At 48.6% G+C, this 26363-nt stretch overlaps 2 protein-coding genes across 2 annotated transcripts in view; both read left to right on the forward strand.

Annotated features, from left to right (window-relative positions):
- Positions 1–19714, forward strand: part of LOC309521277 (serum amyloid P-component-like) — a 54528-nt gene extending 34814 nt beyond the window's left edge. Inside the window, exon 3 of the transcript XR_014214603.1 lies at positions 19615–19714. The gene's annotated coding sequence lies outside the window, so the exon portion shown is untranslated. The remainder of the gene's footprint in view (positions 1–19614) is intronic.
- Positions 4848–17515, forward strand: OVOL1 (ovo like transcriptional repressor 1). The gene is made up of 4 exons (XM_082203877.1): positions 4848–5514; positions 14303–14493; positions 14846–15032; positions 16744–17515. The coding sequence occupies exons 1-4, from the start codon at positions 5415–5417 to the stop codon at positions 17052–17054; spliced, it is 789 nt and encodes a 262-aa protein (XP_082060003.1). The 5' UTR covers positions 4848–5414; the 3' UTR covers positions 17055–17515.
- Positions 19715–26363: the final 6649 nt, after the last annotated feature.

Genomic DNA, 26363 nt, shown 5'->3' on the forward strand with positions numbered 1-26363 from the left:
GGGAGAGGGAGAGAGAAGGGAAAAAACCACACAGGTTGCCCAGTGCATCAGCTGGGGGGGGGGGAGGAAAGGGTCTAGCTGAGTTTTTTGCCATGGGTTTTTTGCCCATTGAGGCTCCCAGCCTGTGTATGTGTGTAGGAAAGTGTGCATTGGGTGTCTCTCTGTGTGTGTGTCCTTTGACCCGGGTGGAATAAAGCCTAGTTTTGACCCTGGGTCCCCCCACCCTTCCAGAAAAATCAGTGGCCTCCTCTCTCTCTCGCTCGCTCTCTTTCAGAGGGATGGATAACAAAAGACTTCAGCAAACAGCAACACAAGCAGTAGCGCTCAGAGCAGGCTGCAGGAACAGCCAGTCACCTTCTCTTGCGAAATCGCAACAGCTGGAAGGAACATCAAGAGTGGCTGGACGAGACTAAAACGGACGTGTAGTCCAATGTTTATCGTCCCTGGTGGGGCTCTGCCAGAAGCTTCTGGGAAGCTCACGTGTGAGCTGAACACCATCCAAAATCGCACCAAAAAACCACCCCTACCTGAAAGACAGAGCGAAGCAGCCACTGCGCTCCCCACCCCTTGCATGTTGCTGTCCTACGGAGGGAATAATGCACTTAGTAAGCAGAGGTGCTGTCGCAGAGAGGACTTTGGGGTGGGTATGGGCGGGAAGCAACCTGGAGAAGAACAGCCTCCCACACACTGAAGTGAAGTGTGTTGCAGTGGGTTGGACTAGATGACCCTTGGGCTCCCTTCCAGCTCTGCAATTCTGTGATTCTATGAATAAATGCACACAAATGTCTAAAGTTGCAGCGGGGTGGGGAGACATCATTTGAAGTATGACCATCTAAAGCAGTGTTTCCCAAACTTGGGTCTCCAACTGTTTTTTGGACTACAACTCCCATCGTCCCTAGCCAGCAGGACTAAATGGTCAGGGATGATGGGAACTGTAGTCCAAAAACAGCTGCATTAGGCACTGGAACCAGAGCATGGAACATCCAGGGAGCTGTCTCAAGGGATGTTTTAATTCCACCCACCATGGCTGGTGGAAGAGACTGGACAAGCAATTCTCCTCAGGCTGCACCCTGCATTTTAATCTGTTTTAGCATTTTAACTTTCATATGTCTTATAAAGCTAAGGCTGTCAATTTCCCTCGATTTTATTGTTTTATCTTTTTGCAAAAAGCTTTTGAGGTTTCCCCTCCCCCCCTTTACAATCAGGCAGTGTATAAATTTCATGAAAAATATAGATAAAGCTGCCTTGGAGGAAAGGTGGAGGACATAGATGCAATCTATAAATAAGGTCGTCTCGTGAAAGTTGCGGCTGTGGCAAGATTTGAACTCAGGACTTCCCAGCTCAGAGCTGGGTTTGCATCACTGGCACAACCTCCCAAACCCTGTCTTCTGGGCTTATGTGCTGAAGCATGCAGAATACTAATAAAGAATAACATGCCCCAGATCATGGGCAGAGTGCTTTCCTGTCACCATCACAAAGAGTCACAGAATCAGAGTTGGAAGGGACCCGAGGGTCATCTAGTCCAACCCCTTGCAATGCAGGAATAGGCAGCTGCCCCTTGTGGGGAATCGAATCTGAAAGTAAGGGGCTGGGAAATCAACACAGAACCACATCTGTAGGTGCCTGCATGCAGCTGGATCAAGGGGAGACAGTGTGGGGGATCTGTCAAGGTGTTACAACTGCAGGATCCCACTTAGGGCAGCCTCAACTGCTATCAAGCAACTCCCCTATGGGGAAAGGTTACAATCTTCAGCACGGGTAGGCAAACGAAGGCCGGATCCAGGCCAATCACCTTCTAAATCCGGCCCACGGACAGTCCGGGAATCAGCGTGTTTTTATATGAGTAGAATGTGCCCTTTTATTTAAAATGCACCTCTGGGTTATTTGTGGGGCATAGGAATTCATTTATTCCCCTCCCCTCCAATATAGTCTGGCCACCCACAAGGTCAGAGGGACAGTGGACCGGCCCCCTGCTGAAAAAGTCTGCTGACCCCTGATCTTCACCTAGGGATACAGAGGCAAACAGCCTCCAACAGTGGAAGGCAAACAGCCACTGTGGCTGGTAGCCACTGACAGTTTTATCGCCCACCAATTTGTCCAATCTTCTTTTAATGCCACCCAAGTCAGTGGCCATCACTGTGTGATCAAATGCCACCAGCAGATCCACACCGCACATTTAAAGCACATTCAATGCACATGACTCCCCCCCCCAAAAAAAAGAATTGTGGGAACTGTAGTTCCCACCTACCATACTATAATTCCCAGCACCCTTAACAAGTTCCCAGGATTCCTTGGGAGAAGTCATGTGCTTTGAATGAATATATGGGGTGGATCTGACTGCAATTCACCTGTCTCCCATGTGAAAAAGTCATTTTTCTCTGTCCCAAATCTCCCAACAGTCCACTCCATTGGATGCCCTGAGTTCTAGTTTTACGTAAGGAAGCAAAACAGCACTCTAGCCACTTTCCCTCAAACCATGATACATTCTGCACCCCACTTGCTTTGCCCACTCAAAACGTCATAACTTTTTCTCGCAGGGGGAGTTGCTCTCCACCGCCTCCTTGATGTTGCCCTTTTCCAAAGCTTTTCCAGGGCCTTTTGGAGGTGAGGCACCCAGAACTGTCCATGGCACAGTATTCCAAGTGTGAAGAGAAGCCTTGTTTCAATGTCACAGGACTTTTATTACTTCCAAGTAAGGCTGCAGCATATTTGGGGTCCAACAATTAACAACAGCAACGACAAAAGCCTCAAGGAATACAGAGTTACCTCCTACAATTGCATACAATGTAATCAGTTTCCTGTGAAAAAACACAAAAAACCCAACACCCTGGGGCAATGCACCCATTTTGGAAAGCCTTGCATCCTGATTCCATGGATGCTTAGAAGGAAGATTCCTAGGCATTTTGGTCACCTCCACCCTGCATATTTAGAGCAGTCTTATACCACTTTAATAGCCAGATTCCCCCCAAAATATATATATTCTAGGAAGTGTAGGGGGTCAGCTATTAGCAATGTTAACAGTTCCCAGGATTCGGGGGGGGGGGGGAGTTGTGACTGTTAACAAGGTATAGGAATACTTTGAATGTATGGTGTCAATGTGACTAAATAGGACCGACATCCAAGTAGACAGTGTGTTAGGCTCGCACCGTTACTTCCTAACGTGGCACAAACAGGACTGTGACGGAAGATTTTCTTTTTGAGATTGCCGAACTGGGCTTGGGAAAGTTTAGTCTCAGAGGAAGCAGTAGCCAAAACAAAAAACCCCAAGAATAAGAAACTCATCAAATGTACTGGACTTCAGTGATTTTTCAGGCCCTGTGTTTGCCACTGATGCTATTGTTTCAGCCTTCTCCAGTCTCACACCCTCCGGATTCTCTGAATTACGTCTCCCACAGCTGGGCTGGGCTGATTGGATTTGGTCCTGAATGCCTGGAGGGCACTAGATTGCCTAACTCAGAGGTTTTCAGCCTTTTTGAGTCCAGGGCTCCCCACCCCCTGCCCAGCCCCAGAGGCACCATTCACCTGGGGAACTCGCAACAAACAGCTGTACAAGCCTTTGGGAAGCAGAGACGTGAGAGGGCATCAGAGGAGGGAGGGAAGGAAAGAGGAGCAGAGGCCAGTGTTGCCCAAGGCACCCCTGAAAGGAACCCCAGGGGGCCCTGGCACACTGGTTGAAAATCACTGGCCTAACTATTTGGTGCCCAGCCAAGGAGGTGGGGGCACAAAGAGGATGGGGAGGGGGGTGATCCAGACACTGACAGTGCCACTTAATCCATGGGGGGGGCATAACATAATGGGAAAGCACTGACTCAACCCTTGATTATTTCAAAAGTCTCATTTGATTCCCCCTTGAAACAGACCCTACCGATCCCAAATTCCACCCCTCCCATGGCCTTTGCTTGGGATCAGTGCATCTGAACTCTCTCCCTCCCTCCCACCCACCCCCTTCAATTGTTTGACTGAGCTTTGTTCTCCGTGTTTACTGAAGTTTCCCATTCCAGGTAGGGAGGAAAGGGGGCTGGGGAGAATGCAGCCCTGCCCCACTCCCAGCCTTTTTCTCCATCAAGGCCCCTTATCCAAATCCCCTTGGTTGGTTCCTCTTTTCTTTGGGTGGGGCTGGAGGGGAGAATATTGATAAGACAGCACAGCCTGGTCATATGCATGATTTCCCGCTTCCGCACAAGCAAACCTCACCTTTTGTTTTCGTTTATTCATAAATGAACAGAGATTTTTTTCCTGGTGGTCGTTATTCCAACCCAACAGTGTAGCCTGGTTTTCCAGCAAATTAGGGGATTAGTGCTTGCACATTTTATCTCACATCTCAGGTTCCACAAATGCCGCCCCCCCCCAAAAGGCAGGCACATGGCTTCCCCCAAAGAACCCTGGGAACTGTAGTATACCCTCTCACAGAGCTACAGTTCCCAGCGCCCTTAAGAAACTACAATTAAAACAAGAACATTTATACTAATGTACAATACAAAATATCTGGATTATAGGATATGGGTTCATGGGAGGGGCAGGGGCAGGGGGGACAATTGCTCCCCCCAATTTAGGAAGAAAAGTCCGAGGGGGAGCATAAAAAACCGAATTGCCCCACCCTCCAAAAAAAGAAAAAGAAATGTGTGCGTGGGGGAACAACAGCCAAACCCAGGCGCCATCCTGGAAAATCGTGGGTGCTTTAAGCACCCGCCCCCTCCTTCCCCCTCTCAAACCGGTTTGGCAGCCAGGTAACAAAAGGTAAGGACACCGTTATTTCCAAACGCATGCGCCATCCCCACCACACCCCCAAACATCTGATCTAATTAGAGGCAAGGAGAGGGACGAGTTTTGCTGGAGTCTCTCATTCTCCTGGCGCAAACAGCCGAACTCGCGTCTCGTTGGGGTGGAGGAAAAAGCATCTCCCCCCCCACCACCACCACCACAACAGCGAATTCCACCGCGAGCGCGCAACTAGCCGCTGCCCAGACGAGGTGGAGGTGGAAAAGAGACGGCGAAGTGCGAGGGACTTAACCTGCCCGCCTCGCCGGCTCCCTCCCACCTTGCTCGCTGTACCTTGACCCTCCGAGTTCAGCCCGGCGCGCCAAAGACGAACCGGCTCGCGGGGACGGGCGAAACCGAGCGGCTTTGGAACGTTCGGCGCGCGGGCGTTCCATCCGTAGAACGCCGGGAAACTTTTTTTGTCTTTCTGAACGTTCTATCCGCAGAACGTCGGGAAACTTTTTTGTCTGAACGTTCCATGGGCGCCCGTTAATAACGAAAACTAATAGGGCTTTTTTTTTTTTGCTTTGTTTTGTCTTGAAGTAGCGGGGGAAGAGGAAGTGGGCCAGGAGTAAGGAAAAGAGGCCATTTTTGGGGGAGTAGCGGGGGTTTATTTATTTTTTTAATTTTTTAAGCGCTCACCAAAACAACTTAAGATGCCCAGAGCTTTCCTCGTGAAGAAAACTTGCGTTTCTACCGGCAAGAGGAATTGGAGCGAACTTCCCGATGAAGAAAGAGGCGAGATTTATGTCCCAGGTGAGTCTTGGAGGAGAGGGATCTGGAGTGCGGCGAAACAACGGCCGCCGCGGCTTTAGAATTAAAAAAACCTTTGCTTTCGAGCGAGTTTTAAATTTTATTTATTATTTGATTTTTTTTTAAAAAAAATGGTTTAGAGATGAAAATACCTCCGGGGTGGGGGAGGAAAGGAGAGGAAGCAACCAGGTGGCGCATAACGGCCACCATCGTTGGAGGGCAAACTTACGGGCTCCTTCGGGGCTCCGGCGCATTCCGGAGAGGCTCCGATCCCCACCCACTTCGTTTCCTGGAGGAAGGAGGGGGGTGTCTGAGGGGAAACTGGGAGGAAGGGGGAGCGCGGTGGGTGAGGGGGAGGAGGAGCAGGAGGAGATCATAACTCGGTTCCCCATGAATCACCTCCAGGCAAAACAAGGGAATCGCTGCCTTACTCATGGCAACTCCCACACAGACCTTTTCTCGGAGGCTCGGAGCGGATCGCACCTGCGCGGCGCGCCGGGCCATCCAGACCTGCCGCTCGCCTGAGAATGCTGGGAAAGGGCAGTTATGCGCGACAAGGCTCCGCTCGATCAGAGCGTGCGGCGTTTAAACACGCCGGCGAAGGGGCTGGTTGGTTGGCAGGGAAGATCGAGGCGCAAAGGGTGGTGGCGGCGGCGCCTTTTCTAAGATGGGATTGGGCGCTGCGGACGCCGCTCTTGCTGCTCCCACGCTAATTAAACAAATGCAAACAAGCAAATTTAGAAGTCTCGCTACGTGCTACGGACTGAGGTGTCAGTGTTTCTGCCGTCCGGCGGAGTTTGTGCTGATTTGGGGTTAAACGGTCTGAATTTTTTAAAAGGCATAAACATTTGAGTTTCTGCAATATTTTCACCAGTAATAATAATAGTAATAATAATAAAACATAGACGACTACTTTGGCAGCCTAGGGCTGTATCTAACTGAGTCAAGTGCCGGATTTACGTATAAGGTCAACAAGCTATAGATTAGGGACCCACTCAATTGGGGGGGGCAAAAAAAATTAAAGAAAAAAAACCCTGGATGTACATTTCCAAAATATAAGATAAAAAAGACAAATAAAATAAAACCTACATACAGCAACAGTGTTTTGTGTTGTGTAGGCTCCTATGTTGTAAGTAATGGGCCCCCAATCATTTTATGTTAGAGCTTAATAATTATTTCACTGTTAATATACTTCTTCTTGTTTTTCAGTTCAACAATTACTTTGATAAAATACATATTTTGTTATCTGCAAATGGCTTTAGATACGTAGTAGGTCCATAAATTACCATACTGTATAGCATATATTCAACACAAGAACAGCGACAATTTGTTGTTGACAAAGGACAGCTGAACATATAAAGGGCCCCATTACCTTCAGTAGCTTAGGGCCTCATCAAACCTAAATCCGGCCCTGAACTGAGTCCTGCTTGGAGTAAACCCACTGAAACCAATGGACTTTAAGGTAGTGTAGTCATGGCCATTGATTTCTATGGGCCTATTCCGAATAGAACTTATTTGAATACAGCCCTTGCTTTCAAGAGAGAGAGAGAGACTGCAGGAATTTGAAGTGGTATGCAACAGTCAGAAACTGAGCTGGTGCACAGCAGGATTCCCAATGAGTGTGTGTGATTGGCCTGATGAATTTCTGCCTGCCCTACAGCTGTGAAACACGCAGAAAAGCAAAGTATAACATATTTTAATAAATCAGTGTAGCTAGGATTTATGGCTTTATGTTGGGGGAAGGCAGAACCGAGCTGTTAAGTACATTTTTATTTGCTGGATTTGGGGGGTGGGCAGCTAACCCCCCCATCACCCATGATAATCCTCCCACTAACATACACCAGAAACCTTTGCCTAATTCTTGCTTCATAGCATCTCCACCGCTCACCATTCTGCAACAGAATAAAACCCTGCAAGTGAGATCTGGATTACAGACTCTTGCCCTAACTGCTAGGCCCTACTCCTTTCCTTAATACAGGGTCCAGAACGATAGTTAGTGCAGTAACTACTGGGTGTCACTTCCCTTCAGGGAGCAAGCAACAGAGAGGAAGAAACTGCATCTTGACTTTCCCCTCTAATTACTCTGCCCTTGCGCCCTAGTCCAGTGTTTTTCGGCCTTGGTCCCCCAGTTTCTGTTGGACTACAACTCCCATCAACCACAGCCAGCTTAGCCAACGGTTAGGGATGGTGGGAGTTGTAGTCCGGCAACATCCAGGTTGCACCCAAGGTTAAAGAACGCTGCTACATGTTTGTCACTTCATTTTACTTCCAATAATTATAGGCCGCTTTTCATCATAGTGTGTCACCACCAATAAAACAATTGATCAGGTAATGCTGTGTTGAAAACGAAAACTACAGACAAGATTGTGGGGGCGGGGGGAATCATAAAGAGGCGTAGTACAACTTGCTTGAAATGGTCTTTGAAGCAGAAAGGTCTTAGTCAAGCACATCTTGGGAGGAAGTTCTGCAGAACTGAATGCTCTGTTCCTGGTGGATACGATGAGCTTCTCATCTGAGACCACAAACAGAGATGCCACAAGAAGATCTCATTGATTGGGCAGGAGGCTAAGGGATCAGGTGGTCCTGAGGTTATCCTGGACCCAAGTTTGTAAGTTAATAGAAGAACCCTGAACTTGACGCAACCACATTACTGTATGAGATCATTTCCGTAAGGGTAGCTCTGCCAGACTGTGTACACACCATATATTTAAAGCATATCCTGGGAACGCTAGCTTGTTAAGGCTGCCGGGAACTGTAGTTTTGTGGGGGGTAAACTACAGTTCCCAGGAGTCTCTGCAGTACGTGTGCTTTAAACATATGGTGTGTGCACAGCTTTAGTCTGTGGTAACAGCAGTCTTGTGACACCTTCAAAAACAAGCACATTTATTACAGCAATACGGTGGTGTGGTTAAGTAATTTTACAGTCTGGTTACATGGGGGGGTGCCCCATCTTAAGACAGTAATGTGTGTTCCTTGACTGACTTTGGAATGTGGAAGCCAGCCCTTCTGTGTGGGGTTTTTTTTTGGGGGGGGCATTCCTGGTCATTCTACCGAGTGGGGACCTGGGCTTCTCTCCCTAATGGCACTACTTGTGGCGTAGGTTTTGCAACTCACACTTCGCTTTGATGAGATGCATGCTGCATAATCCTCTGTTGGCAGGTGCATATACAGTGGTACCTCGGGTTAAGTACATAATTCATTCTGGAGGTCTGTTCTTAACCTGAAACTGTTCTTAACCTGAAGCACCACTTTAGCTAATGGGGCCTTCTGCTGCCGCTGCGCCGCTGGAGCACGATTTCTGTTCTCATCCTGAACCAAAGTTCTTAACCTGAAGCACTATTTCTGGGAGTCTGTAACCTGAAGTGTATGTAATCTGAAACGTATGCAACCCGAGGTACCACTGTACACTGTATGGGGTAGTGGGAGAATCTTGAGGTGTGTAAGAGACAGAATCATAGCATTGGCAGGGATGACGAGGGTCATCTTGTCCAACCCCTGCAATGCAGGAATCTTTCGAACCCACAACCTTGAGATTAAGAATCTCGTGCTCTACCAACGGAACATAAGAAGAGCTTGACTGCTGCCAGATCAAGCCAAAAGCCCATCTGGTCTAGCCTCCAGTGGCCAGCTCCTGGTGACTGGTATTCAGTGGTAGACTGCCCCTGACTTTGGAGGTTCCATTTGGCGATCGGGGCTATGAGGCCACAGAGAGCAGCAAGGTGGCCATGAAGAGAGCGGGGTGGTGGTGGCACCTGGCTTGGTGATGGAGGGGGAGCCCAAAGGAATTAGGCGGACGCCTGGCGCTCTGCTCGTAAACCTCCCTGTCTGTCTTGGCAAGCATCACAAGGCCTGACTTGAGAGTCTGTAATTAGCTTTTAATTAATCACGCTGGAAGCCTGCTCCTGGTTTCCTCAATAGATTCCAATGTGCTGACACGGGGAAAAGAATTCCACTGGTTCCTGCTGGTCCTCTGCTGAGGACCAAAAGGAAAACAGCCTGCCTTTCATCTGTCTACGACCTGTATTAGTTCACTAGCAAAGTGTTTCCGCGGGGAGTCTGGGTTAAAGATAACAGGAGGGAAATTGAGGCTGTGTGTGTGAGACACACACACAATTACTTTGCTATATCCTGCATATCCTGCCTTCTCTACAAGGAGCTCAAACCAGTGCACATGATGTAGTATGGGGGTGATTAGAGTGTTGGCCTAGGACCTGAGAGACCAGGGTTCGAATCCCCACTCAGCCATGACGCTTGCTGAGGTGACCTTGGGCCAGTTGCTGTCTTTCAGCCTAACCTACATCACAGGGGTGTTGTGTGAATAAACTGGCGGACAGCCATGCACACCACCTTGAAACCTCCACCATGAAAATGAAATATCTGCCTCTCCCTGTGAGGTTGAGAGGAAGTTGTGTGCTTCATGGCTAAGTAGGCACTGGAACTCAATCTTTGGGGTCCTAGTCTGACACTCTAACCACTAGGCCATGCTGCCTCTCCCCCCACTACCTCTTTTGAGGTAGCTTGGGTGGGGTCACTCCCTCTCTTGAGGGTGGTCTGTAGCCTTCCTTCAGAGGTTGTTGGAGAACAACCGCCATCAGCCGTTGCGGAGTTCGAATCTCACCACAGCCGCAGGTTGTTCAGTTTCCTCCTTCCTGATCTTGATTGCAAGCTCTCTGGGGCAGAGGACTGTGTTTGTGCCTCTGCTTCTCTACAAACAGCCACACCGTGCCTTCTCTAAGTCCCACATTCTGACGCTCCATCCCACTCTCCTGTAATTGTGTCACATACTAGTGTGACCAAGAAAGTGAACCTGGGGCGGAGCTATGCAGATTAAGGTCTAGGGCTGGGGAAAGTTACTGGGACACCAGTGATGAGGATATTTGATCTAGCCCCCTCCCCAATTACAGCTAATAATAATAATTTAGTATTTATACCCCACCCATCTGACTGGGTTACCCCAACCACTCTGGGCGGCTTTCAACATATATAAAAACATAATCAAACCATACCCTCCAACATTTCTCCAATGAAAATAGGGGCATCCTGAGGAAAAGTGGAACATTTCTAGATCAAATAAGAAACCGGGACGTGTTCTTTAAATCAGGGAAATAGGGGCACTGGAAAATAGGGGCACTTGGTGGGTCTGTAAAACATTACACATTAAAAAGCTTTTCTATACAGGGCTGCCTTCAGATGTCTTCTTAAGGTTATATAGTTACTCATCTCCCTGACATCTGATGGGAGGGCATTCCACGGGGTGGGTGCCACTACCAAGAAGGCCCTGTGCCATTTTCCCCCCCTACAGTGCCAGGCTGGAGAGCCTCTGGCCTGCCAGATGTGGCTGGACTCCAACTCCCATCAGCCCCAGCTAGCATAGCCAGTGGTCAGGAATGATGGGAGTTGTAGTCCTGGCAGGATCTGGTGGGCCACTGAATAGAGCAGGCATTCTGCATGGGGGAGAGGGTGATGAGTGTAAGGAGCCCCAAACACCGGGAGGGGCACCAAGTTGGGGAAAGGGTGCTAAACTAATGAGCTGTCAGGGCGGATGCTGTGACGATGAGGTTAAAAACTACCTTCCACCGCTGGCATTGGGTGCCTTGGCCCTTCCTGCTGGTGTTCTCACAGGGGAGACCAACGTGTCCCAGTCACACAGTCCCCTTTTCATAACGCTGGGTACTCTGCTAGTCACAGCAGCGAGATGCTATAACTAATTGTTCTAGTTGTGCATATTGGGGGGTTCTGTGAAAAAAGCACTCTGTACCTGCTCAGAGACACTAAGGAATTACTTTTTTAAAAAAGGAAAGAAAGCGGAGGATCTGGAGAGGATGGTTATTTTATTTTACTATTCTTATTATACCCCACCTTTTCTCCAAAGAGCTCAATGTGGCGTTGAGCTGAGGTCCCTTTGCGCCCCCCCGAAAAATATTTGAGGAGGCTGCCCCCCCCAAGTTGATGGGCATTGTCATTCAAATGGTGTGTGTGCGCTGCATCTTCTGATCGGTGCAGGGTGGGGCTTACCTGCCCCCCCAAATATTTTATTCAAGTTGGCACCCCTGGATGATATACACAGTTCTCCCCCTGTTTGCTTTATCCTCACAACAAGGGAGGTTAGGCTGAGAGACAGTGGCTCAAGGTCGCCCAATGAGTTTTATGGCTGAGCAGGGATTTGAACCCTGGTCTCAGGTCCCAGTCTAACCCTCTGGCCTCTGTGCCTTGCTTCATTCCCCCCCCCCCCCAATTGATGACCACACTTCTCTCCTTTTTGTGGAACTTTGAAAAATAGCAGCTTTGATTGCGGCTCAGTTGGAACCTTGCTTCAGCTCTGGAACGTGCCAGGTGGTACAATGCCTCTGAGCACGTGCAGAGGTGCTGAGTACCTGCAGCCAGCCCTGACACATATATCTGCAATTAATATAGGGGGTGGGTGGGAAGGAAGGAAGGAAGAGATGTGACTTTCCAGGGAGATTTAAGTTCCAGACCCTCCTTTCAAATTGCAACTGCTTTGGAACAAAACAGTTTCATCAAACTCTTTTTAATTAAAGAAGGGGGGGGAGAGGAGGAACACCCTGACAAATTTGACAGGCTTCAAATAGCTTGCCAGTTCACTCCGGGCTCCTTGACGGATAAATCAAAATGAAACTTAATACTGTTTCCGTGCGAAGAAAGTGGCTCAAAGAAAATGTGCGGAGATTTTTCTTTTTTAAAAAGTTTGATACAAATGGGTTCTCCAGTCTGCAAGGTGTATCTGAAACTTTGCTTTTACTTAGGTTTCCCCCCCTTTTAATATAATTATTGATCAGCCCCATTTTGGCTACTAGTCAGTCTTTGGCTGGCCATTGATCAGCCCTTTTCTGCAGACCCGGTTAGGAGAGCTTGGGCATCCTTTGTCTCCACGTTGCCTTTTGAGCCTGGCTTGTTGTGTCCTGAGCCTTTTGTGACTCTCACTTGGCCGCTGCCTAGTGCTGAGGTGTTCTTTCTCTTTCCAACGGATCCGAGAAGAACGGGAAGGCCGGGAAGATGTGCTTCCAGTTGGTTGGAGGGCGATTGCGACATGTGCCCTCCCACCCCGCTTCCCTCCCAGGCAGGTGACAGGAGATGGAATTGTGGCGCCGGCCCGGAAACGCTTAATTAACTACTGGGCTGGGTTGGACTTTCCAATAACATCCCGGTTAACCGGTTCTGAGCTGTTTACTTGCTGTTACAGCTGACCCTGGGTGGTGAGGATGATAGTGGAAGGGAAGGGGGTCAGTTGCGGTGGTGGGATGGAGAAGGGAACCCCGTGACATTTTCAGTTGTGTTCCTGTAATGAGGACTAGCGCCTTGGGGGGGGATGGGTGTTACGTGTTATTCTACGCTTCCTGTCTCCGTGTGTTTTCAGTATTGCATCCACTTACTCCACTCCTTAATTAGCCACTTAATTAAAAGTTAGGCTATGTACACCTTTAAAGCACATTCAGAGCACATTCATTCCCCCTCAAAGAACACTGGCCACTGTAGTTTGTTAAGGAAGGCTGGGAATTGTAACTCTGTTTGTGTGTGTGGCAGGGGGAACTACAGTACCCAGAATTCTTTGAGGGAAAGGATGTACTTCAAATGTATTTTAAAGATATAGTGTGTACACGGCCTTAGTTTTAGGGCAGGGTTCAGGAAGCCTTTTGCATGTTCTCGGAGTCCAGCTCACAATGGCCCCAGCCAGCATGGCCAATGTCCATTATTTATTATTTTTATTTTTATTAGATTTATATATACCACCCTTCATCAAAAGATCTCAGGACGGTTCACAAGATAAAAACACAGGAAAAAAGCACAAATAAATAGTCAAAACAGAAGCAACAAAACAGTAACCCTCCTTCCCACAAACACATTTAAAATACTTTAGAATATTAATTGGGGATAATGGGAGTTGTTGCTGTGGTGGCATGGGCCACAGGTTCCCCATCTCTGATTTAAGGATTAAGTGAACACATATTGTAATCCTGTACCCCCTTACCGGGGAGTAATCCCCATTGAATTCAATGGAGCTAAGGAGTGGGGAACCTGCAGCCCTTTCAGGTGTTTGGATCCAGGTGTCTGTCTCCGACCAGTCCCAGCCAGCCTGGCCAATGGTCCAGCAACATGCCATGGATGCTCTAGTTGAGATCCCTGCATTGCAGGAGGTTGGACTTGATGCCCCTCGGGCCGTGATAGAAATTAGCCAGGCGCCAGGCGCATTTTGCTACTGGTGTGGGTCCAATTTTGCTACTGCTGTGGGTCCAACTGCGACTAGCTGGAGATTTCTGGGCACCAGGTTGGTGACCACAGTTTAAAAACCTTAATTCATGGAGACCCAAGTTTGGGAAACCTTGACCAGGGGGTACAACATGGCACTTCCCAGATCCTTGAAGGCCTATTGCAGCAGTGAGGAATGTCTTCCCTTCCAAAGATCTTGGACCACAACAACTTCCACCATCCCCACTCCTTAGCCCTACTTGCTGGGGTGAGTTGTGGTCCAGCAACACTTGGAGTGCAACAGGTTCCCCACTGCTGGTGTGTCACATCTGTGGAGTCAAAGACTTGCTCCCTGCTGTTGTCCCAGAGGGCAGGTGTGACTTAACAGGATCGAGTTGCAGGACAGGAGATTTCAGCTGAAGGCCAGCAGCTGGGAAGGGCAAGCAGAGAGAGGGGCTGTTGCCCCCAGGTCCTGCCCGCAGGCTTCCTATTGGGGCATCTGCTGTGAATGCTGGGCTGGATGCAGCGTGACTGTTTCTATGTTCTTGTACCAGCGGAAGTGACCACTCCCTTTCCCACCCCACAGTCTCCTTGGGCGGCTATGCCTTGTGGAAGGATCTGGAGCCTTCGGTGGCCGAGCCGCCGTCATACCCGATGCCTTTGGACATGACGATACGGAGCTCCACCTACACGGCCGCCCAGCCCCATTGCACAGCCCAGGTCCCCAGTGGGGTGCATCAGGATGAAGAGCCAGGGTTCTTGCACCCCAAGATCAAGGTATGACCTGATAAGAGGGGGAGATGTCCTACGTTTGAAGGGATTTCAGGTAGCTGCTAGTGGGAAGGGTCTGTTAGAAAGTAGCCAGGCGCCAGGCGCATTTTGCACCTGGCTTCCGGCCATTTGCGACCAAGTGAAGATTCCTGGGCTCCAGGAAGGCGCCTGACATCTCCACCATCTGGAGGAGTATGCGTGGGGATCCTTGGATCTTGACTGTTTTCACACACTAATACCCCATCCTGTAGAATTCTATTTTATCTGCACAATCTGCAGGCAGCTGCCCATGCCTCCCTCTGGCTCCATGTGTGCAAGTGAGTCTCACGAAGCCTCTTCCATCATCTTTTCTCTGCAGGTGACGCAAGGTGACGGCCCGGGGGAGCAGTTCTCCTGCCCCTACTGCAAGAAGGGCTTCTCCTACCAGCGCATGCTGAACCGCCACTTGAAATGCCACAGTCAGGTGAAGCGCCACCTCTGCCCCTACTGCAACAAGGGCTTCAACGACACCTTTGACCTCAAGCGCCATGTCCGGACGCACACAGGTGAGCTGCAGTCCTCTCTTACTTGAGAGCAGAGTTGAGGCAGGCCGGTGAAGAAGCACGGGTGTCTCCCCCTCCTGCTGCGACAAGCTCCTCTCCCCACTGGTCTCCCAGGACCAGGAGAGGCGTGAAACGGGAGGAGCAAAGTCTTTTTTTTTTAATACATTTTTATTAAAATTTCACAAATTTTAAACAAACACAAAAACACAAACAAACACAACACAAATAACAAGTATAGTTTCAGATCCTTATTTTCTTAACATCTTTCCCTGACTTCCCCACACCTCCCCTTCTTGTATTCCAATTCCAATAGTTAGCTCAGCAAGTTCTTATCCCCAGCTTTAACCTTATTATTATTATACTTAATTCATCTTAATTAACCAATTTTAACTTATAGACCTCAATTTAAACAACAATACTCATTCTTTACACTCTTTTCTAAGGTCGACCCAAATTCCCTTCCACGAATTTCCCAATTTTTATATTAATTACAAAACAAAATAACAGAAAGACAACATATAATTATACACCCTTTGGATTCCAAAACTCTCACCCCCCCTTTCCCGGTTTCGATCCCCAAAAAATGTCCATCAGTCCATCAACTATCAGCCTGGAGATCTCACGTCCGAGGCCCTCAAATCTCTCTCAGTCCCTCTCTGCCGGTTTTTTTGGTAGTCCTTTATATTAGACATCAAGCCTCGGAGAAGCTCTGTCCCAATAGGGTCTTTGTTTCTTCCAACCAGACCTCCATGTTCAAGAGTGGAGCCCAAATCTTGTTTCTTGTTGCTTTTAAGTCCAAATGTCCCAAATGTCCCAAAAGCTCCAACTTTCGCCTTGATCAGATTTGTAATCCATAGGTCTTCAGATCTCCCCATAGGGAGATCCCTCCATTCTTCATTCTCCAATTCAAACCAAACTCTCATCATCCAGGTCTTGTTTTTCGCATCTATCATAGCAGGGAGGAGCAAAGTCAAGCATGCTGGCGTAGTCTCAGATTGCTTGGGGAAAACTCTGGAGAGGCGTAGACTTAGGCAGCTGCAGGACGGAGGGGACCTTTAGTCTCAGCAACTGCCTCATAGGGGCAAGACCTACCTGGAGAGAGCTGCTCCGCTAGGTCTTGCCCCCATGGAGTCGCTTACTCTTCTCTGCTATGCAGCAGTGATTCATTTATGGATCTGCCCCAGTTCAGTAGCAGCTGCAAAAGTACCACACCCTTCTGAGTACACGTAAAAGTGCTCTGCTTTTTGCAGCAGTTACTGATCTGCCTGCCCAAAGACGAATGAGAGGGGGTGCCAGCCCAAGAAGAAGGTGCTTTAATACCATTTGGAAAGTTGAAATGGAGCACATTCTGCTGTTGTAAGAAACAGGTCTTTCAGTGTTCCAGCACCTGTACTTTGGAACTCCCCGCCTATTGATATCAGGCAGGTGCCTTCCCTGTGCCCTTTTCAGCACCTGCTAAAATTGTTTTTGTATATGCAAGCCTGTCCGGACATGTATGAGCTGTCATGTGCTTCCATCTGGTTTTTAGCTTGTCATTGATTTTAATTAACTTTTTTTTAATAAAAAAAGCATTTAACTCTTTTTCTGATAATCTCATTGTTTCAAACAACACATTCAAGCTTTCCGATTGCACTGTTTCTCCCGCCCAAATGCCTCTGTGTTTTGTGCCCACCGGTGCACTAAAAAAAAGACTTTTGTTTCCCACTCCTTGCAGGCGTCCGCCCTTACAAATGTGACCTCTGCGACAAGGCTTTCACCCAGCGCTGCTCGCTGGAGTCTCACCTGAAGAAGATCCACGGGGTGCAGCAGAGCTACGCCTATAAAGAGCGCCGCGCCAAGCTGTACGTCTGCGAGGAGTGCGGCTCCACGGCCGACAGCCAGGAAAGCCACTTGCGCCACCTCCAGGAACGTCACCCTGACAGCCCACTGCTGCGCAAGGCCACACGCAAGACGGCTGCTGCTGTTCACGCCGGCGCGGCACCCACTCTGCTGCAGGGGGGCCTTGCCTCTGAAATGTGTGCCTGAGTGTTCTCACGCGGGTGGGAAGGAAGTGCCTGTCCCTGTCCCGCAATCTTCTGGCACCCCTCTTCTGCCCTCCGTGCCCCCACCCCCTCTCGCAAGCACAACCCTCTTCCTAGCTCAGCGATTCTCAAAACTTCTTATGCTCCAAGTGGGAGACAGGGCTGACATTTTAATTTTGAATCACGGCACAGAGCAAGAGGGAAAAGGAGAAGAGACTATGTTGGAAGTATGAAGTCAAATGTCCTTTTTTTCCTCTGGGAGGAAGGAGCCGGAAAGCGAAACCTGGAGCATGAACTCAAAGTGGTTTTCAGGCCCAGGAACGAGACTTTTCCAGTTGCTGCCTTCAATTCCTCCAAGGACCTGCCCTCCAAGAACCCAGTTATTTGGAGGGAATGGAAGGGGGAGGTTGGCTGTGTGGACAGTGGTGTAGCGTGGGTTGCTAGCACCCGGGACCATGTGGAGGGAGTGGGTGGGTGGGAGGGAAATAGATGGAGTAGGCATGCACATTCAACTACCTAATGGTGTCCACGTCACCCAGGAAATTGCAGCTGCAGAGATTTTTTAAAAGAGTTGTTGTCCAGAGAGGTCACTTCCTGGTTTGCATGGAGAAGTTGTTTTCAACGGAGCCCAACAACGGAAGTGCAAAGCTGTATTGAGGCAGCACTGGGTGTTGAAATTTTGTGCCCCTAACAATTTTGCACCCGGGGCAACCGCCCCAGTGGTACACACACACACACACACACACACACACACACACACACACACTGCCAATGTGTATGTCTCAGCCCTAGGACTTTGCATTGTTCTTCAGAGTGATGCTAAGAGTGCCTTAAGAAAACCCCTCTTAAGACAGGGGTGGGGAAGCTGGGGGGGGGGGCGTCCTTGAGATGTTGTTGGACCCCAACTCCCATCAGCCCCAGGTCACCGAGTTCAGAAGTCAGGGAGTCCAGCAATTTTTTGGGTGCCACAGATTCCTCATCCCTGTGATCTCATGGGTTTTGTAAAAATGAAAAAGCATACCCTTAGTAGAGTAGTAGATAGTGCAGGAAAGGGCTTCTTTCTTTGCACAATGGTCATATAATCATGGAAGGGACCTCAGAGGCCTTCTAGCTCAGCCCCCCGCCCATGCAGAAAAAGTGCTGCTACAGCATTCCTGACAGGAGGTGGTCCAGCCTCTGTCCCTCCTACAGACATGTAGCTGTTGAATCCAGAGGTTTGGGTGGCTGCACATTTTCCTGATTCTGTGAACCAGATGCAGCCTCCAGGACATGGATTTCTCTCTTTGTGTACTGTAAGAAATAAATGTTAAACATGAGGCTGCCTCTGTACGAGTCCCCGTTCTGGCCTGCCAACCAGCCTCTACCGGAGCCGCAAATCCTGTTTTGCCTTTGTGCCATGGCTGTGATTGCATCCCATAGCTCCTTTCCTTTGGAAAGCAGCGGTGGAGTTAACTGTCCTGTCACATCTCTGTGCTAAGCTGCTATAGGGCCGGCCCTATCGTTGGGGAGGCTGGCTGATTTGGGGCGTCATGAAACGGCAGCAAATTGTGAAAGTTATTTAAGTTAATAATGTAAATTGTATTTTTTTTATATTGCGAGGGGGAGAGAAAGGCACTTGTGGGATATTCTGCCTTAGGTGCCAAAAGTAACTGGACTAGCCTGGTGCGTTGTTGCCACGCAGGTGTGATGGAACAGTGGGAACGTCAGCATCTTAATGGGACCGGGGCATAAAGTAAATTATATGAGGGTGTGAGTTTTGTTTACATATTGGTCTTCTTTCTCGGATCTGCTGGAAAAGGAGCCAGGCCTGTGAATTTTTAATGTTATTATTATTATTATATTATTATTATTATTCATAATCAAGGATTCTCCCTCTCATGAATGAAAATAAAGGAACTGAATATTTTGCGAGTCTGTAGGGTGTGTGGTGTTTTTGGATTCCAACAAAGCAGCCTTCAGCATCCTGGTACCTCCAATAGATGGGAGTTGTAGACCAACAACATCTGAAGGGCATCAGATTGATGCAGGCTGCAAAACTCTAGGGCTGAACGCTGCAACTACATTTGCTGGGCCCAAAGGGTCTTGCTCTGGATCCAAACTGAGGCCCACAAACTGGATTTGGCCTCCAAAGAATAAGAAGGTTTCTGCCCAGTTTGGTTTGTAGGGAAGAGGGGGAAAATGTTGCTGATGCAGGAAGTTTTCTGCAATCCCTTTCAGCTATAGGCATCTCACAAAAACCTCAACTGTCTACATAAGAAGAGGGACCCTGCTGGACCAAAGACCAGTGGCTCACCGAGTCCAGTGGCCAATCAGATGCCCAGTCTGGGAAGCTTGGATGCGAGGCCTGAGTAGTCCCTTGGGGTTACTGGAAGGAGGGCTCACATGGGATCATATTCAGAGGCAGAAAAGGCTTTTATGTGCGGGTGTGACTAAGTGTGTGTGTGTGTGTGTGTCATCTCAGCTCATCTCAGCTATCTGCAAGTCTCCCATTCCCACCACCCTTCTGAGTAATACCCCTCCCCACCTTCTCACTATATAGAAGGATCTGGCAACTTCTGTTTCAGTGTATCTGAAGAAGTGTGCATGCACACGAAAGCTCATACCAAGAACTAACTTAGTTGGTCTTTAAGGTGCTACTGGAAGGAATTTTTTTATTTTGACTATGGCAGACCAACACGGCTACCTATCTGTAACTGTGTGTGTGTGTGTGTGTGTGTGTGTGAGAGAGAGAGAGAGAGAGAGAGAGAGAGAGAGAGAGAGTTGGGGTTTGGTCTTTCCCCTTTGATTTACAGTTATTGAAAGAGGGTGAGCAGGAAAGCCCTCCTCAAGGCCATCCCAATACATTTTGGCACCCGAGGAAACCACAAAATGGCGCCCTCCCACCAGGGAAGAAGCTGGGAGTGAAGATCTACCTCAGAAACAAGGGGTGGGGGGAAGCGGCAGCAGGTGATGCGTTCCTTGGAGGCCGGATCCTGCCATCCCTGTGGATCCTAAGGTGGTTGCCTCACCTTGCCCCATGAGTGGGCCCGGCCTGGCCCTCCTTCACACATTTCTGCCTGTTTTGTTACTCTTATTTAGTTATTGGATGAATTGACACCTTTAAGGCATGGGTGGGTGGCAGCTTTCTTCACAAGAAAGTTTATCAATAGTGAAGCTTACAAATCAGTGTGAGCCCAATGAGATTTACTCTAAAACAAGCCCTGTGGAGTCTAGTCCTGGTGCTGCTTGTTTCTTGGCTGAATAAAAATTCTTGTTGAGGTGGTTTTTTTTAGCTAGGGGAGCAGTGAGAGGGAAGACCAGAACATAATTACAGTGGTACTTTGGGTTACAGACGCTTTAGGTTACAGACTCCGCTAACCCAGAAATAGTACCTCGGGTTAAGAACTTTGCTTCAGGATGAGAACAGAAATTGTGCTCTGGTGGCGCTGCAGCAGCAGGAGGCCCCATTAGCTAAAGTGGCGTTTCAGGTTAAGAACAGTTTCAGGTTAAGAACGGACCTCCGGAACGAATTAAGTTCTTAACCCGAGGTACCACTGTATGTTATGTTATGCAAAGTTAAGCAACCTCCTTTTGACAGGGTTAGGGTGCTGGGGAGACAGATGCCTTGTGAGGAGTGGGGGAGAATAAAAATAAATTGGAGGACAGAGAAACAATGAAGGAGAGCAGATTTTGGGGTTATCGGCGGTGAGAATGAGATTGGCTTTGCCAGGAAAATGGAGGAGGAGGAGACGGCTTGCCCACGAGGCACATGTTCTTTTCTTTAAAATGAGGACGCATTATACTGTAAACTGGGTTTGCATCCTCTTTTGTCTGGACAAATACCTGCAAAGAACAATCCAAGTTGTAAATGCACACACAGCCAGTCAGAAACTGTTCCTTACACTTAGCTAAACATCCCCTTCTGGTTAAACAGTTTAGGGAGCAGAGGAAAGAAGGACAGTGTGGATATATATATATATATATATATATATATATATATATATATATATATATATATATATATAATTTTGTCTGAGGATCTGAAATGATTGACATTGACAGGCGGAAACCTCTTCTAATCCTTGCTTTTTAAAAGCGGCCCGGAGAACATGATTTTGTTGGAGAGCTTCACCACAAAATTTGGAGAAGTGTGAATTTTTGAAGGCCATTTGAGTTTTGGTTGGCATGTTGCTTTTAACCCTTCCCAAGACCAATTCTATTTGCCAAGAAACAGACTGGTGATTTTTTTATTTTTTTTTAGTAGGTAGCTTTGTATTCCTCAACTATTTTGGCATTAAAACCTGCACGTGGAATACTTGCTGTGGCCAGCAGAGGGTGCACAGATATTACACATACGCAGTGGATTTTGAAGCTTATAAGACAAGCACCTAGAATAACTACAAATGCCACACACCAACTGCAAATTTTCTCTCTCACGCCAATTGCAATGGTATGTTCTAAGATGACACTTGCGGCAGCAGATATCTGGAGCATCTGAAAACAAAGAAAATAGCACTTCAGGCTTCAGAAATATTGCTTTTAGTTAAAGGGACCCCTGACCATTAGGTCCAGTCTTGACCGACTCTTGGGTTGCGGCGCTCATCTCGCTTTATTGGCCAAGGGAGCCGGCGTACAGCTTCCGGGTCATGTGGCCAGCATGACTAAGCTGCTTTTGGTGAACCAGAGCACAGCACAGAAACACCGTTTACCCTCCCGCTGGAGTGGTACCTATTTATCTACTTGCACTTTGACATGTTTTCGAACTGCTAGGTTGGCAGGAGCAGGGACCGAGCAATGGGAGCTCACCCCGTCACGGGGATTCGAACCACTGACCTTCTGATTGGCAAGTCCTAGGCTCTGTGGTTTAACCGACAGTGCCACCCGCGTCCCTACCCCAGTGCAAATTCAACCCATAGATCAGGCATGGGGAATGTCAGGGATGGGGAACCTCAGCTTCAGGGCTGAATGTGGCCCTCCAGACCTCTCTGCCTGGCCCCTGGAACTCTCCCGATGCCACTCCCCATAGCAGGCCACACCCCTCAGCAGCACTGCTCCCCAAGTGTGTTTGCCAGACAGGAATGTGTCCTCAAAGTGGATGGAGGCATGCGTGTAGAAAGCATTGACTGTTGGGTGGCTGGAAGACACCATTGAATCATAGAATCATAGAATCATAGAGTTGGAAGAGACCACAAGGGCCATCGAGTCCAACCCCCTGCCAAGCAGGAAACACCATCAGAGCACTCCTGACATATGGTTGTCAAGCCTCTGCTTAAAGACCTCCAAAGTAGGAGACTCCACCACACTCCTTGGCAGCAAATTCCACTGTCGAACAGCTCTTACTGTCAGGAAGTTCTTCCTAATGTTTAGGTGGAATCTTCTTTCTTGTAGTTTGGATCCATTGCTCCGTGTCCGCTTCTCTGGAGCAGCAGAAAACAACCTTTCTCCCTCCTCTATGTGACATCCTTTTATATATTTGAACATGGCTATCATATCACCCCTTAACCTCCTCTTCTCCAGGCTAAACATGCCCAGCTCCCTTAGCCGTTCCTCATAAGGCATCGTTTCCAGGCCTTTGACCATTTTGGTTGCCCTCCTCTGGACACGTTCCAGTTTGTCAGTGTCCTTCTTGAATTGTGGTGCCCAGAACTGGACACAGTACTCCAGGTGAGGTCTGACCAGAGTGGAATACAGTGGCACTATTACTTCCCTTGATCTAGATGCTATACTCCTATTGATGCAGCCCAGAATTGCATTGGCTTTTTTGGCTGCCGCGTCACACTGTTGGCTCATGTCAAGTTTGTGGTCAACCAAGACTCCTAGATCCTTTTCACATGTACTGCTCTCAAGCCAGGTGTCACCCATCTTGTATTTGTGCCTCTCATTTTTTTTTGCCCAAGTGCAATACTTTACATTTCTCCCTGTTAAAATTCATCTTGTTTGTTTTGGCCCAGTTCTCTAATCTGTCAAGGTCGTTTTGAAGTGTGATCCTGTCCTCTGGGGTGTTAGCCACCCCTCCCAGTTTGGTGTCATCTGCAAATTTGATCAGGATGCCCTTGAGTCCATCATCCAAGTCGTTGATAAAGATGTTGAATAAGACCGGGCCCAAGACATCTACTTGTTGTCTTTGGCCGCCTGTCCACCTCTGGCATGATGTCAGTGCAAAGAGGCAACACAGCCCTTGTGGGAGGGCAGTGGCTCATTGGCAGAGCAGGCAGAAGCCCTGGGTTCTGTCCCTAGTGGCATCGCCAAGTAGGGTTTGGAGAAATCCCACTGATATCTCACACCAGCTCCTGGGCGCCACTCAATATGAAGTCCAGGGTTGCCTTCCCTCTGGTTGGTTTCTGAACCAGCTGTTCAAAAGCACAGTCATTTGGGGAATCTAGAAATGTTGTCTCTTCATTGTGAGCGGAACACTCATGTAGCCTTGAGAGTTGCTGCCAGTCCGTGTAGACCAGTGTTTCCCAACCTTGGGCCTCCAGCTGTTTTTGGACTACAACTCCCATCATCCCTAGCTAGCAAGACCAGTGGTCAGGGATGATGGGAATTGTAGTTCAAAAACAGCTGGAGGCCCAAGGTTGGGAAACACTGGTGTAGACAATACAACAGTAGACAATACAACAGTTTCCAGTGCTCCTTTGGGCTGAAAGTGCTCCCCATCTTTCCTCTCAACTTTGACCCTGGGCATCGAGGAACTAGTGACCCGATTTAAAGTCCAGGATTTGGGTAAAGGTTTCCCCCCTGCCTGCGTGGTTTCCCCGAACTTGATGTCTGTCCCTTCATTGGGTACTTAAATTCTTATTCCACTGACGTTGAAGAGCAGAGTCCAAACGCTGGTCAGCGATGCAGACAACTAAGTCATATGTCCCTTGTAATGGGAGCATGCACAAGTAATGAGGATGTAGTTGCAACATTTGGGCACTTAATTGAAATCGGAACATTTTATGTCTGGCTCTGGAGATGCCTTTGGTGGAACCACTGAGTGCTGCTGCTGACCTGAGGATTTCTTGTTTGAGCTGTGCAGACACCAGAACTCTGGAGATGTTGCACACAAGCCAGCACAAGCACTCGGACTCTTGCTTTTAGATCACAAAAGTGTTGAATAATAATAAATAATAAATTATTATTATTATTATTATTATTATTATTATTATTATTATTATTAATTGAAACCCTTGAAAGAAGCTCAGAAGGGGATGCTTGTCTCTCATCAGGCATAGACTTAAAGCAGGGGTTGGGAAAACCTTGTAACCCAAGGGCCACATTCACTTCTACGCAACTTTCCAGGGGGCCACACACCAGTGGGGGCGTGGCCAGAGGCAAAAGAGGGTGGAGCTACTGATACAAATCTCTACACAATGATGTCTACACAATCGCCACACACCTGCCTATCATCCACCTGTACCAGGGTTCCCCAAACTTGGTTCTCCAGTTGCTGTTGTACTACAACTCCCATCATTCTTAGCTAGCAGGACCAGTGCTCAGGCATCATGGGAGTTGTAGTCCAAAAACAGCTGGAGACCCAAGTTTGGGAAACCCTGATCTAGACAAGTGAGAGACATGATCAGAGTTCAGCCAGGCAAGAACATTTGGGATGCATAGCAAAGCCAGCGAGGGGCGTGGCCTGCAGAGGGGGTGTGGCCTGAGGGATAATTGTGAAGGTCAGATAGAGAGCCCTAGGAGGCCACATTTGATCCCTGGGCTTAAGGTTTCCCACCTGGGTCAACGGCTCTCCAAGGTTTAAGACAAGAGCTTTTCCCAGCCAAATCGGGAGTCCTCATGGATCGGCCACGAGGCCTTCTGCATGCACTATGGGCCTTTCACAGCAGATGGAGCTGTTGGCTCTGCTTGTGCCTTTCTTGCCTTCTGCCAGGAGTCACCTGGCCAAATTTATGGCGGAGGGTCTTATATTTGAAAGGGGATCAGTTCCTCTGTTTGTTTGGGATGCCTGCTCCAAATCTGTTTTAAATAGCAAAAGAACCTTAAGGAAGGATAACAGGGATGGGGAGCAGGTATTGAGCAGGCAGACTCCAACATCCCACCGATCAAAATCGGGATGCTCGTTTTTGGTCCTGTGCTCTTGCGGGAACCTGACTCGTGAGAGAGGCCCAAAAAACGAGCGTCCTTTGGTCTGGTGCTCTAGTGGGAGTCTGCTAACTCGTGCCAAAATACCAGACCAAAAGATGGATCCGATCAGAAGCCAAGATGGCTTCTGTAATTCCAGGATGTCCCATTCAAATCAGGATGGTTGAGGGGTATGAGGTTACCTGGTCAATGTCTTGTTTCCGCTATGATGAAATCGGGGAGGGACCTTTCTCAGCTCCACTTCCAGGGGCCACATGCCCTTGGGGGGGTGCAAGTAGAAGCAACAAATGTCAGTGTACTCACACACCTTTCTCTACCTTCCATCCAGCAGTGGGCGGAGTCAAAGTGGGTGGAGCAACGGGGTTGGCTTCTACATGCACGGACCCCTTGTACATTTCTCCATCCTCCAATCGGGTAAGCAATTACAAAAAAGCAAGAAGAAGCAGGGCTTTTGAGAGGCCTAGTCTGAGGATGGAGACATGTCCTGGAAAGAACACAGAGGCATATGGAGAAGCCATAGAGCACAGCCTCCAATATTTCTCTGATGGGAAAAGGGACATCCTATTCCGCAATAATAATAATAATGTTATTGCTTTTATATCCCGCCCATCCGACTGGGTTGCCCCAGCCACTCTGGGCAGCTTCCAACATATGTAAAGCATTACAGTCATACCTCGGGTTGAATACGCTTCAGGTTGAGCCTTTTCGGGTTGCGCTCCGCGGCGACCCGGAAGTAACGGGACGCGTTACTTCCGGGTTTCGCCACTCGTGCATGTGCAGATGCTCAAAATGACGTCACGCACATGTGCAGAAGCAGCGAATCGCGACCCGCGCACGCGCAGAAGCAGGTTGCATTCACTTCAGGATGCGGACGGGGCTCTGGAACGGATCCCATTCGCATCCAGAGGTACCACTGTAAATGTTAAAAAACTTCCCTAGGCAGGGCTGCTTTCAGGTGTCTTCTAAAGGTTGCATAGTTACTTATCTCTGTGTTTGCGCAACTCCATGCCCTCCAATATTTCTCCAATGAAAATAGGGATGTCCTAAGGAAAAGCAGGACATTCCAGGATCAAATCAGAAATGGGAACAGCTTCTGTAAATCTGGGACTGTCCCTGGAAAATAGGGACACTTGGAGGGTCTGATAGAGGGCCATATCAAGAGGCCTGGGGAGGGGGGCTGCACCCTCCCCCTGGCCTGAGGTTCCTCACCCTTCATTTAAATCCATGCATATCTATGAGCATATGGAGAAGT

The sequence above is a fragment of the Podarcis vaucheri genome, assembly GCF_965113315.1.
Source record: "Podarcis vaucheri genome assembly, chromosome: 16".
Taxonomy (NCBI): Eukaryota; Metazoa; Chordata; class Lepidosauria; order Squamata; family Lacertidae; genus Podarcis; species Podarcis vaucheri.